Below are 14,162 nucleotides of genomic sequence, written 5' to 3'. Positions count from 1 at the left end.
GTGCACCATCTTGCTCATGTTTAGACTCTGCTAGGAGTTCTTAAGTTCACCTAGGTAGGAACATCACATTGAATTTCACCCATTTTTGAAAACACTGCTTAGAACATACCAGTATATATATTTTTTAAAATTTAATATTCGGGAGCGCCTCTGGTGTTTTAGAACCTTGGCACCTTTTAGCGCCTGGCGCTTTTAAAAACACTGATGTTATTTGAATTGCTAGGTAAAGCCCTTGCTTTCTATTCTGTTTTTACAGTAGAGGTTGTTATTCTTGCTCTTTCTCTACAGAATATTGGGAATACATGCCCCATCATGCTGCAACTTTTGTTTCTTGGGCAAATTAATTTACTGTATCTTGCTATCAAAAGTAGCTTTTCCTCCTATCGAATAGATTGAAGTGAAAGCTTAGCCTTTATCTTTAACTTATGAGTTCGTTGCTTTCAAACTAATGGTTTTTTATTACTAGAAGAGGCAAACACATTTTTTGCTTATATTTTCTCTTGAAGTTTTCTTTAATACACAATTGATGTTGCAGTGGGGTTCCATTAGGACAATATGACAATATATTTGATACACTTTTTTTGTTGCTGATATGGGAATCAGCTTATAAAAAGATTAATCTGAGCTTTTGTCAATGCAGGTGTTTGGTTATTGATCTTGCTTCCTCATTTGTTGAAACTGCTGATGAGAACCTGGTTAATACAATGTTTGATTTTATTAACACCTCTTTGTTGGTATCGTCTTTAAATAACTTCTCTTCTTTGAAGCAATGACATACTCAAAATTTTCACAGTACAGTTTAATTTGATTACTTGCTTTTTTTTTGTCTCAGGATACTGATAATACAAGCAAAGCAGAGGAATTGTCTACTTTAAGAAAAATTCTTGAGGTTAGCAAAAACAAGTACTGGAAACTTCTGTTCATATCGAAAAACCATGTACCTTCATCACTAACTCTTACTTTCATGTTCTCATGCAGAAGCATAGTTGGTTTTGTTCTGTCCGGATTGATGATTTGATTTATCTTCTGCAAGGTGTGAAAAGTCATGATGATAACATGATTGAAAAACTTCGGCTATCATGTTACCATTTTCTATTGGTTCACGTTATAAAAGTGAGAACTTATTATAGATGCATCCACATTTGTTTCCATGTGTGTTTTTTTGCATATATTTATATTCCTACTGTTGATGAGGTTACATTATATATTTAAATTATATGATGTGGAATAACAATCTTGTTTGGACATGTTGAGGCCTTCTTAGTTGATTCATTCTTTATCTTCTCCTCAGGCAGTTATTATTATACCTTTTTTTGTACAACTATTTGTCCATCTCAATTTCCTAATCATTGCTACACTAGCTTTCTAGTTACTTTGTTTGGCAAGGCCAGAGTCTGATTCACAAACAGCGAATTCCCTTTGATGAGCTTGTGATGGGCCTCATAGATTACCATTCTGCAAGAAAAATATTTTGTCTTTGCTTTTTGAAGTTGGCAACACTTGCTTTCTTGGATGATCAGTCAGGATTGTTCAGCAGAAAATTTTGTAATATGTCATTTGGTTAATAATCTTATTTTCTTCTGTTTGTTCCATTCTTTGCAGATCAACGAGGAGAAAACGAATACAAAGGCGTTTTTAATCTTGAATGAGATCATACTGAAACTTAAGGTTGTGTAACCATCGTTGCATCTATCTAGTTTCCTTGGTGTTTGATATGATTGATCTGAAAATTGAACACATGTTTTATGTTCATTTGAAGTAGGAAAATTCACACTAAAAGCTGCAGTTGCATATTGCTCTTAATTTTTTTTTCAGTTGTATACTTGAAAGTGTTGTGACTTTAACACTTGAGTTATAAATTATTTTATAGGAGAATTTTGTAGCAAATATCTGAGAATTTTTTTTACAATTGATACTTGATATTATGACTTTTGTTTTCATCTTTAATACCTCAAATGCAATATGTAAGATTAGTGTCAAAGAGTCAAATGAAGAAAGAGACACAAGAGAAGTGGCCGTCGAAATTACAAATCTAGTGAGAACTAGGAAGATCCATCTCATTAGATGCAGTTCTTGCTCATGCCTTAAAGAGCTGCCTTCTTATGTCCCCTTACAGAAATATAACAAAAGCAGCAACATGTACAATTTTTGCAACATATAAGTGGAAGGATTAAACTAAAAAGCATAAAGTCAGGATTGCTGTTGATCAAAATTTTGTATAAGAAAATCTGTAAGCATTCTGAGCTAAGTTGCAAGCAAGTTGGGCTGAACATTATTGGCTGCCAGTTACGAGGTACAGAAGCATGCCCATGTCCACATGAACCAGATCTTGTAAATCACATCCTTGAGCAGTTCATGTCACAATTTGGAATCTCGAGCAAACTCCTTAAGATTCAGATCTTACAGTCTTTAAAATTAACATTTTTTCCTCCCAAATAACCTTTGGGAATTCAAAGCTTGAGTTTCATTCGTGTGGTGATGACCTAGATCCAAATATAATTTATTTTCATTTTCAGGAACAAGGAGATAGCAGAGAATGAGAGGCACTCAGGTATTGTTGGGAAGGTAACTCTTGGTTAATGATACGATTCATAGCAAGCCTGGTTAGGTCATTTGGTGTAACCTGAGTCTCTTATAAGCAGTGAATTGGCTGTTAATGCAGGAAACCTTTGATTTCATTTTGACCTGACTCTGCTGGATCCAACTCATGAAATTGTTCAGTTCGGTTGGGTTTTTTGTAATTTTCAGGAAATGACAGTTGTCCCAAACCAACCCAAGCCTAACCCAGATCCACCTAAAACGTAATCTGATGTTCACAATTGACATTCCATAATATGCTTATGTAAACTTCAGTCTAGAGCATGCATTTTGGGGTTCTCCTATCATTGACAATTGACAATTGACATTTGACATTCCATAATTGACATTCCATAATTTGATTGTAACCTTCTATCTAAGTTACTAATTGGTCAAAATTTTATGAATTGCTTTTGAAAAACTAAGCACCAGTTGATTTTGGAAAACCAAGTTATTAATTAGTTGTTCTAATAAATAATTTGTATTATTTAAAACTTATATTAAAATAAACTTTTGTTTTTAATTCTTTATTCAAAACATATTTTACATTTTTTTTATTTTCTTGTGCATCACAATTTTTTTTCTCTATTATAATATTTGACAGGGAATTTTTTAGTATTATTTTTATTTTTGAACTTCTAATCGTGTATTTTAACTAAACTCCATTTGAACAATTGACTGATGAACTAATGCATTGGTCCACTGCTCATTCCAAAAATTTAACTTGATAGAAAGTTCCCAACTTATATTTAAACCCTTTCACCAACAGCCTTTTAACAATATCATATATGGGCATGTTATATAGTGGCTCAAACATTGGGGTGAAAGGGGGGGCAGGGCTAGGATTTAAACTCTAGACCGACTTTGGTATCATAAAAAATGATGACTTTGGTTACCACTAATCCTAAAGGTAGTTATACTTAAACGTGAAACAATCGACTTTGTGGGTCCTAACACTTCTCATTTCTGACCCACTTAACCCAAAATTAGACCACAAAAGACTTGGATTTGTTCAGGGCTGTAAGTGTTCTACTGAGGAACTTCAAGTGTTGTGTTGAATAAGGGTTGAGTTGGTTGTCCATCCCAATGATACCCACCAACTTGCAGCTTTAGTGAACATGCAAAGGAAAGTTTTGCATTGGAGTCTGATCAGACTGTTGGATTGTTACACAGTTCAGAGCTATAATGGAAACTATGTACTATTGTTGGGCATTAGAGCTCAGACTATAATAGTGTTTGTGTAGGAAGTAGGAACAGTAGAAAGTTCTGTTGTAGATATATGAACTACTAGCATGATACTAGGAAGAAAATGCAAGTATTCAAGGCAAAGAACAAGTAAATTTGTAGAAGCCAAGGAATAGGTTGCACCAAAAATAAGGCTAATATACTTATGAGTTGCATATTAGATCTTCTTAGTATGCATTGTCAATTTTCAAATGAATAACTCAATTTTCTACCAAGGTGTACAGTAAGTCATATTGGTCTTTCTCGATGGTAGTACATAAATCATGTAAGGTTGATGGTGTGCTCTTGGTAATACGATCTACTTGTATTGCTTGTACTTGTCTGCGCTTGGTATGTGCCTTGGTACTCTTGCTTGAGAATCAAAATCTTAATGGTGCATGAGATGGAAATTTCTGGAAACAACCTTTGAGAAATAAATGAATATATCTGTAGTATTAATCAATATGATGTATAGAAATGAGCTAGAAATAAATCTGTTAGAAGAAATTAGGCTCAGAACTTTCAGCTTCCATCAGCACATGATGTGATACTCATCATTGCGAAGGGAATTTCATTTGGTATATGACATTTTTAAATAAGCTGTTGGTATAGTTTTTTTGAATCTGACTTCACAAGTATTGCTTTTACATGCATTATGCAGTCTAAGAAAGAATCCAGAAAATTGGCATATGATACATTGTTGGCAACAAGTTGTAGCCTGAAGAATTCCCAATTTGACAATGCACAATCAGATGTTCAACGACTATTTGTCATGGTAATTTAGAAACTCTTTTGTAGTTCATGTAGCTTGATTGTATATATTTTCTGTAGTGTCATATTCTATGTTGCTGATGTAGATTATTTTCATGTCTACCCAAGAACTTATATAGTGTTTTTACCTGCTGAAGCTTTAAGATTCAGAATTTGCTTATCATGCTGACAGTGTTTATATACCATATGGGAAACCCAGCTATTTTATTGGTTTATTCACTTTGTAAAATTTCTGTCCTTTTTTTTACATTTAACTAGTATGTCTTTACCTATCTCTTCAACTCATGTTTCTTTAGTTTTAAATTGTCCCTTTCATCTTCTCTTATTGTGATAGAATACATGTGCACCATTTTCCCATACTTATGAATAGGAAGGAGCATATTGTGATTTTCCTCTTACATGGAATTTCAGGATGATGATATATTATCTATAATTTACATTGGTCTCATCCTGTAGGAACACTGAACATAGGATTTTGAAATACATGCTTACCCTAGGCTATGATTAATCTGCAGTTGGCCATGCTGTTGGCTGCTGGTAAACCATACCATATAACAACAAGTAACATGCCAGTGTCTGGGTCCACAACTAGCATGTCAGGTAGCATATCTGTGATGCATGTGGATTCAGGGTCACAATGGCAGGGAACATGTTATATATATAATAACATCATCCTTCTAGGCATATGCTTTTGAGTTATTCAGATGATATGTCCTTGGGTTCTAGTTGTGGTGTGACACAGTAAGATATGAGAAAATAATTTCGAGTTGGTTACATACGGCATGTTTATTTCACTAAATTTAATTCTTTCTTTTCTGTCATTGATTTTCAGGTAATGGGCTATCTTTCTAGTTCATCTCCTCATATCATGAGTGGTGCAATTTCTGCCCTTTCATTGCTTATATACAACGATGCTGAGTTTTGTCTGGCTGTGCCAAACCTGATACCTTCTGTCTTAGTTTTGCTACAAAATAAGTCTAACGAAGTTATTAAAGTAAGTTTATTAATCACTTTTCCCTTGGTTTTTTTTGTTTGTTCTTTTGACATCATAATATAATGTTTGGATTGTTTAGGCAGCTCTGGGCTTCGTTAAAGTGTTGGTTTCATCGTTGCACTCAAAGAACCTAATTATTCTAGTACCTGATATTCTGAATGGAATATTGCCATGGTCATCAATTTCAAAACATCATTTCCGATTGAAGGCATGTTTTTTTTTGTTTTTTTTTGTAGTCCTAGAAGTGTTCGATTTCTTTGCCTTTTCATATGTGAAGTTTGCATGATTGAGCTGCTATTTGATAATCACAGGTTGCAATTATCCTCGAAATTCTTATAAGGAAGTGTGATTATGAGGCCATTGACGGCAATGTGCCCAAAAAATATAAGGACTTTGTCAATTCCGTTGTGGAGGTAAAGTATCTTGTTTTATATGCCTTGATAACAATAGAAATTGCAATTGAAGTTTTTTTTTCCATTTTCTCCTGCTAAAAATTGCCAAGGCTTTAATCTGAACCTTCAGTGTGTTTCTATCTAACTTGAATTACATCATTAGGAATCACTATAGACAATAAGATGAATGAAGTTTAGTATTCTCATATTTATCTTTTGATGACAAACTTGTTGAATTTTAAAATGGAAATATTGAAGTTCCTATTGGCTGTTGGCTGGACCATTAAGCATTAAGCATGGTTCAAAATTTTGGTTCTTGAACCCATATTGGCTGTTGGCTGGACCAGTATGTGTCTAGTTTGTACCAGCATACTGATACATGGGACATCGGGATGCCGATCGACACCGAAAAGGTTGGAGGAGAATACTAAGAACAGAGTAAGAGGAACAAGAGGTGGAATACCAAGCCATGACCAGCGGATTGTGCAAATAACAAGCAATGAGAGGAGGAACGGGGATTTGGGGATAGAGCAAGAGAGACAAGCATGAAAAAGATTGGGCATGTGCAAGAGAGATCTGGTGTTAAAACCTAAAAGGAAGCATCTGATAAGAAAGCATCTAATAAGGCATGGGCTACAAACTGGACTAGACTAGACCAAGCCAAAATGCCGGGTCCTTGTGTAGGTTAAGCCTCAAACTGGTAGATACCATCCAATATATATCAGTCTGGATGAAACTAAAAACATACTATGCGCTTTAAAGCATGATATTTTAGTAGTAGTTGTTCCTTGGAACTTCTTTGCACTGCCGCTTACTCTTTGCTAAAGCCATATCTATTTATGTTTAAATTACCTACGAATCTCCTTTGCCATGCTTTTATACTTAATGATCATCAAAGTTCATATTTCATTAATATTTTCTTTTTTCCGTCCAAGTTCCAAGTATCCTCTTCTTCGATTTGTTCTTGGAAAAAACTTACATTATTTTCTTAATTCCATCATCTGGTTGTAGTAAAAATTTAATTGGAGCAACCATTCAATATCTTATTGACAAATTATAATCTTGTTCTGATATAATGTTCTTGTACTCTGGCTAAAGGTAATTTACTATCATGGCATAGAGCCATGCTTTCTTATTGTACAGCTGTTATGATTTCTATATTTGTCGAGAAAAACTGCCAATGTTCATGGTATAAGCTTTTGCCATAGAAAAGACTGTGATATGTTGAAAATGCAAGTTTAACAACGACACCTGATGTTCTGTGCATAATCTCATGACACTTGTAATTCCAGAGCCGTCAGAGAAAGAAAAAATCTGAATGTCCTGCCAATCCTGATGCGCCATGTGATTCAAAAGATCCTGTCATAAAAAGGTTGGTAATACGTTGCACATATGATTTATTCCTCTCGGAATATGAGCTATATGTGCTCTTGTGATGGATGGTATTCATATGCAGAGGGAAGAAAAGGATTCTTGACGATGTACCACAGAAGAAGGATTCAGGGCTAAGATCTGGTGTCATAAGAGGGAGGGGAAAGAAACAGAAGAGTGATGCTTACAGCATGAATGGGGCTGCTGCGACCATAGATAAAGGCAGGCACCACCAATCGATCAACCGCACAGCAAGCATCGCAAATAAGAGGATCAAGAAGAATAATGCAAATCAGAAACCCAAGCAAGTCGAGAGACTGAAGTTCAAAAGAAAAAGGAGAAACAAGGAAGAACAGTAAGTTTTTTCTTTGCGGGGTAGTTCTATAGCAAGCAAGAAGCATCTATTGAGGTCAACAAACCGAAGATTAGGCAATGCAGAAGTCGTAATCCAACGAGGGTTCATTAGCATTTTTTTAGATTCATGGATGATGCTGGAGTTTCATTGTCATTTCTAGTGTATCACTTAGCTTTACGGAAATGGCACAGCCAATTTTGTTCGTCAGTTTGTATCAGAAGTATGTATCATCGGTGTATGAAGGGAGGATTCGAATGCAGCAGTCGAGTTAGCCGCTGCAATACATGTAATCGAAGTCGAATTAATATCCAGGATGGAATGTGTGTTCTCATGCCCCTATGATGGGATTAGGAATCTGAAAACGAAGGATTACGATAGTGGTCCGCCATCTAATATCCAATTATCATCATGCAACAAATCTGAAATAATCCATAGCACCAAATAAATTTATTGCCGGAGTTCTGAGTAGTTTATATTATCATAAAATAAACAACAGTAGCTCATCCACAAAGGAGTAAAATGAAGCAGTAGTCTATTGTTCTTCGAAGGCCCATTGGTTTTCATCTCGAACCTGCCGCTCCTCCTCCTCGGTGAAATCGCTCTCGATTGAGAAGTACGCTCTGACTTCGTCCACCGACATATCCTTAATGCCGTCAGCGATGGTCTTGCACAACAGGTTCAGCAGCGGCCTCGACTCGAGAAAATTTACAGCTATTAGGACCTGGAACAACAGTTCCTTGTTCATATCCACGAACGCCATGTCGAACGCTTCGAGTTGGTCTCTGTCGATCGCCTCGGCATGCTTTTCCCAGTACTGTATCACCTTGGCGAGCACGAGACCAGTAACGTTTAACACGGGGACTACGAACTCATCGACATCGTCTTCCATGTCTAGAATCAGATTCTTGATCATCTCCGATTGGTTTGCTACCGCTATGTCTACCTCAAATTTCTCTTCGTCGGAAGACACGAGAGTAACAACAGTCTTCGTCGGCTTCGGCTGGGATGACGATCCCTCCGCTGCCTCGGTGATCACCTCTTTACCTTCAGACGACATGCTTGGCTTTGCAACACTCGAAGCTTGACCGAAGAAAAAGGAAAAAAAAGGGCATATGAAATCTTTAGACATTTAGCACACATTACGGGAATTGCTTAATGGTGCATGGTAGTAATCACAAGCTGTCATATTAGGCTACCGTCGCTAATCTACGATCGTGGAACAAAATGTAATTTACTCTCGCAGTTACTTTTAATAATATTTCAGTTTAATCATGCATCAAAAATGGATAAAGAATAAGATCCGGATTCGATTAGCATACTCCTATCAAATTACTAAGTCATAACACAAAACCCCACATCTTATTTTACTCATAGGTGGCAATTCTAATGGAATTATAGATTGCCAATAATACCTAGTGAGAATTCCAATCAAATTAGAGATTCACAAATGATACAGTGAACACATCATTATTTTGTTTAACAAAGATTAATAGAAAAAAAAAGTAACTATGTGCCCGTCTCCTTTTTATTAGAATTCCAGTAATAATGAGTCTTAGTCAAATTAGTAAATGTTAACTCGGACAAGAATTCATGCATGAATATCTCTAATATTTTTATTGATTCTATTTTTTTCTCCATGTGGATCTTAGAGGATGACTTGAGAGGAGGGGGAGATGGTGATATCATAGAGGAGATGACAAACCTTACATCCAAAACCTATTTTCGGAATCGATTAGAAATGTCGATAGAGCTTATATAGGTTTCTAAACTCTCTATAATTTTAATCGTATCTATAAATGAAACATGTTACTTCTAATCAAAATCCCTGTTATAACTCGATGTTCAGATCGAATGTCATCGGCTCTCTTCACCTCAATCATCTATTATATCAAAGTCTAATAACAAACAAAAAGACAAAATTAATGGAGTAAAAGGATTTATATAGTATCACTACTAAGTGAATAGTCTTTAAAATTTACTCTTCCTAAACAACTTCATGAATTTTATTATTTTGTTATCAACATGAATGAGGAAGAATAGTTTAGCATAAATATATATTTTAAAAAAAGGAGTCTTACTTATCGTCTTGTGATGAAGCTCTACCTTTAGCGTCTAGGTATACCCCCCTCCAACCACTTTAAATGTTTGAGTATTCCTCTCTTCAATTGCTTTGAGCGACGATACAAGGGGAGAGACGATGAACATTTATACAAAAGCGATACACACTACTTAGGCATCTAAAATAGAATCGAAAATCAATTAGGATTTTGATCGGATAAATTCATTTAGAAAAACTCATTTTATCTTTTCCTAATAGAAGGCCTCTCATTTATAATATGATAAAAGTATCCCAAGTACCTTTTCCCTCTTTTCTTCCCTAATTTTTCAATCCTAACTTTCCTCTAATTGGCCTGACCTATTCGATTGGATCTGTTCAATACAACTCATAGATTAATTTATACTAAATAACACTAAGTAATATTATATGTATATTAATAAAAAAATTGGTAAAACTAGTATTAATATAAAGTATCAATATCATAAAATATAATAAGATATTGATGAATTAATTAGTAAAATAAAATTCATATAATTGATTTAATTTAAAATGTAATATAGTTATTTGTATATTTTAGTAAAAATGATGATATTTATGGATAATTATTAACTATGCCTAGTGTCATTATAAGCACCTAATGCAGAGGTTTTCATCTTATAATATTTATTAATTTCATACTTAAGCCCTCATTTGAACTTTTTTATTATAATTTTAATCGAAATAAATCAAAATTGTTATATTACCCTATTGGGAAATAGTATAACTAGCTCAATTGAGGTCAAAATCCACTGAATTCTTCCATACTAGTTTTTTTAAAAATAAATTTGGACTGTCTTTATTTTTTTATAATACAAAATGGCCAGCTGTCTTGATCTTTGGTAATATAAAATTTAAAGTATGCTGATTTTGATTATTTTTATTTAAAAATATCTTATATGAAGGTTAAGAAAGTTGTTATGTGAAAAATATTATATATGAAGCTTAATTACAATATTTTTGAATAAGATTATTTTATTTTTTAGGCCATGTTCGAAATAAGTTTAATCTCATTCAAAATTGATATAATTGGGTCAAATGAAGCTATATTCCATTGAATCATTTTGAAAACCTTCTAATTTTGGTCCTCACATGAAAAGATATCTTTGCAAGAATCCATTCCAATGATCCATATTTTATTTTATTTTCCATAAAGCACCCCTCATTTATAATACAACAAAAGTATTCTCAAGATACTTTTCATATCATCTTCCCTTTAATTTAACCAACTCATTCATTTAATAAAATTTATGGAACTAGTCTTATAAATCAACCAATATCATAAAAAGAATAAAATGCTGATAAAATAATAAAAAATTAAAATCATATTATTGATAACAACAAAAGATCAATCGCATTAAGCACCTCTTTACGTTGATGCATTTTTATTTTTTGAGTTCGGAAGCTTTGGAAAATTCATTCTTTGATGAGTAACTTTCCCGTCATCTCTGTAGAGAAATATGTGAGTTATTCTACCTCAATAATAGTATCTATTAAGCCCATGATTTCAGATTCAGATCACATAGGAAGCAAAAAAAAAAAATCTTTCTCAGATATATCTTGGATATCTAATTAGTGCAAAAAAACTGGTTCATATAATATCAAATTTTAGATGTCTAATGAAATCACGTCAACTTCCACCACATGTTAAACTCTATGTTCTATGGCATAAAATGATTTTGTAATTCAGTCTTTAAGGCTTCCCAAGTGTGTTAGATGTCAGAACAACCTTGCTGCATGTCATCCCAACATGTGTGCCATCATAATTTTGCATCATCTTTAGTATATATACATCCTCGCTAATAACACCTTGCAATTCTATAAAGTATTAGTCCATAACAAAAAGAATTTTACATTTATCGACTTAATATTATAAAGGGAAGATTTTTTATTTGGTCTTATGACGTGTCATACATATTTAATAGATATCTACATTACATATATATATATATATATATATATATATATATATATATATATATAGTAGGTGTATAAATAATCACACATCACATGAGCAATCATACCAGATGATCATGGACTACATCATAATGTGATTAGGAAGTTAGTGAGCCTAATCACTCATATCAAGATCTATGTATACAACGGTGTATCTCCATGTCCTGTGATCGTCTATCTCGTCCTCGTCGATTTCGTCTGCATCTCGACGTATCTTCATGCGTCACGATCGTCCGTATTAACCTTGTGGGTCCCGCTATCGCTTCCACTCTCCCGCTGCGCCTCCTCGTGTGATTACAACTTAATCATAGACACATAGGCCCGACAATAAACGAGAACAAAATTGGAGGTTTGTAGGCCCCAATAATAATAATAATAATCACATGTACACACATCACATAGTCCATAATCATCCGTCCACATCATACATCACATGTAAATATCGTTATGTAGGACTACTAGATGATGATGATGATGATGATAATAATAATAATAATATTATTATTATTATTATTATTTAATTAATATTTTCTAAAATTAGGGACAAATAGGAATTTTTTTGAATTCTGAGGGGTATTTTCATAATTTGGACAAAAGGATAAAATTTGAAATTTCTAAAATTTCGAGGGCAAAACTATCTTTTACCGAAAAAAACCCTAACCCTTCTTTCCCTACTGCTATGTTGTGGTCGCCGCCACCTTGCCCGCGACAGCCACGGCGCTGGGAGGAGGGTGCGCTGCCCCTGCAGGTGGGTACCCCAGTGGGCGACTCTACCCACGGGCAGGCGCTGTTGCCCCGCGGTGCCTCTGCTCACTAGCACAGCGCCTGCAAGTGCTGCTGCCCTCGCGACTTCTTGCCTATGGGTTGCATGCTATTGGTCGCAGGCAGCCGACTACCGGCCACCTAGACGTAGGTGGCCAGGCCTCAACTAAGGCTGCAAGCAACCATTGGCTAACCTGCGAGGGCTGCAATAGTTGTTGCCCTCTCTTATCTTTTGCATCAACAATTTTGATGACAAAAGTCTTCCTAAAACATAACACATGCAATTCAAAATCAATCTTTCACATGAACAACCTAGCTCTGATACCACTATAAGAAATCTAGGGGCGACATCACATGCGTAGTAAAATAACAACAAAAAAAAAATCCAAATTTTCCAATATGTATTCGTCTTTGTGTGAAGATTGGTGCACAAAATTTGTAAAATTGAAAACTGCATATCAGAAAGATAGTTGCGTTTTACATAGGGAGATTGTATATCCCTGAATCCCTATAGATCTATAGGAGAGGATGAAAGAGATCAAGCATCATCTACTCTAGCGATGATCTACACAGTAGGGCTACGACGACGCTACTCAAATCTCCATGCCTGCTATATGAGAAAGAGAAGGAGAGAGGAGAATAGGAGGTGGCAATCAGGGAGCCCCCACCTCTGGGCCTTTAGTTCACTCCTACTTATAGAGGCCCCTAGCTAACCCTAATGGATCCTGCCCTATTGGGTACTAGATCTTTATTTAATTACTCAAGCCTCTTAGATGAGTGAGTCTCTACCTAATAATATTTTATTATATCTTATTAGATTTCATCCATGAGATCCAATAAATTAGGGGCTTATTGGATATCCAATAAGATAGGGGCTTATTGGATATCTAATAAGATAGAGGCTTTAGCAAATATCTCATATCTGAACCTATACTCGTCGCAACACCTACCATATGTGTGTGACCCTCTAGGCCTAATATTGAGTTGATCGTGAGTCATACCTATTAGAGCTCTTTTTGGCTCAGTGAATTATTATCTCCATAATAATTCACTCGACTACGAATGTATTAGGCCACTATGCCGAAGTCCCAAAACGATATAGGGAAATCCAATCCTTTGGACATATCTGTCTTTAGTTACCATGTACATATAGTCTCTCATTTATCTAATATCCCAGAGACCATATACCGGGTATGGTGCTATCAGGCTCATACGGTTTCTCCTCGAGTCTCGCTCTAATCGGATTCTCATAAAGAACTATTTCTCTCTCAATCTGAATGACCTTGGCTAAAGATTTATTTTAGCAAGAACACACAAGATATTCCTCTCATAATACTGAGAGTGGATGATCCTCTAATGACACTCAATAGCTCTCGTAAGGTTGGCTATCACTCCCAATAACCGACTGTACTAGATTTGAAACTTTCAAACCTATAAATTCAGTATCAAAGAGTTGAGTACTCATACAGGATATTTTTGGTAGCTCAAGTCTAAGGATCATATATACTATTAGGACTATGAAATCGTTGTCTGATAATAAGACATCATTAACTATCCAGTATTTTATGAGCAGATCAATCAATGAACTCATTATCCAATGAGTATTTTACTGTATCCTTAGTGTCCCTACATAAGTAGCTATGAGACAAACTATCTCTATCATAT

At 34.9% G+C, this 14,162-nt stretch overlaps 2 protein-coding genes across 3 annotated transcripts in view; one reads left to right on the top strand and one right to left on the bottom strand.

Annotated features, from left to right (window-relative positions):
- The window catches only part of LOC135596982 (uncharacterized), a 40,315-nt gene extending 32,292 nt beyond the window's left edge, over positions 1–8,023 (top strand). Inside the window, exons 9-18 of one of the 2 annotated variants that reach the window (XM_065089331.1) lie at positions 641–734; positions 833–889; positions 979–1,113; positions 1,603–1,668; positions 4,463–4,576; positions 5,405–5,566; positions 5,646–5,774; positions 5,878–5,979; positions 7,251–7,330; positions 7,415–8,023. In XM_065089331.1, coding sequence (XP_064945403.1) covers positions 641–734; positions 833–889; positions 979–1,113; positions 1,603–1,668; positions 4,463–4,576; positions 5,405–5,566; positions 5,646–5,774; positions 5,878–5,979; positions 7,251–7,330; positions 7,415–7,688 — 1,213 coding nt within the window. In that variant the 3' untranslated portion in view covers positions 7,689–8,023. Of the gene's footprint in view, positions 1–640; positions 735–832; positions 890–978; positions 1,114–1,602; positions 1,669–4,462; positions 4,577–5,404; positions 5,567–5,645; positions 5,775–5,877; positions 5,980–7,250; positions 7,331–7,414 lie in introns of those variants that run through there. The other variant, XR_010481077.1, reaches the window with a different exon arrangement.
- A 193-nt stretch (positions 8,024–8,216) lies between these two features.
- LOC103970909 (SKP1-like protein 11) lies at positions 8,217–8,741 on the bottom strand. Its single transcript, XM_009384826.3, has one exon. It carries the CDS (start codon positions 8,739–8,741, stop codon positions 8,217–8,219), a length of 525 nt encoding a protein of 174 aa, XP_009383101.2.
- Between the last annotated feature and the right edge of the window lie 5,421 nt (positions 8,742–14,162).

This window comes from Musa acuminata, chromosome BXJ1-11 (assembly GCF_036884655.1).
Source record: "Musa acuminata AAA Group cultivar baxijiao chromosome BXJ1-11, Cavendish_Baxijiao_AAA, whole genome shotgun sequence".
Lineage (NCBI taxonomy): Eukaryota > Viridiplantae > Streptophyta > Magnoliopsida > Zingiberales > Musaceae > Musa > Musa acuminata.
This window is presented reverse-complemented; position numbering and strand designations above follow the sequence as displayed.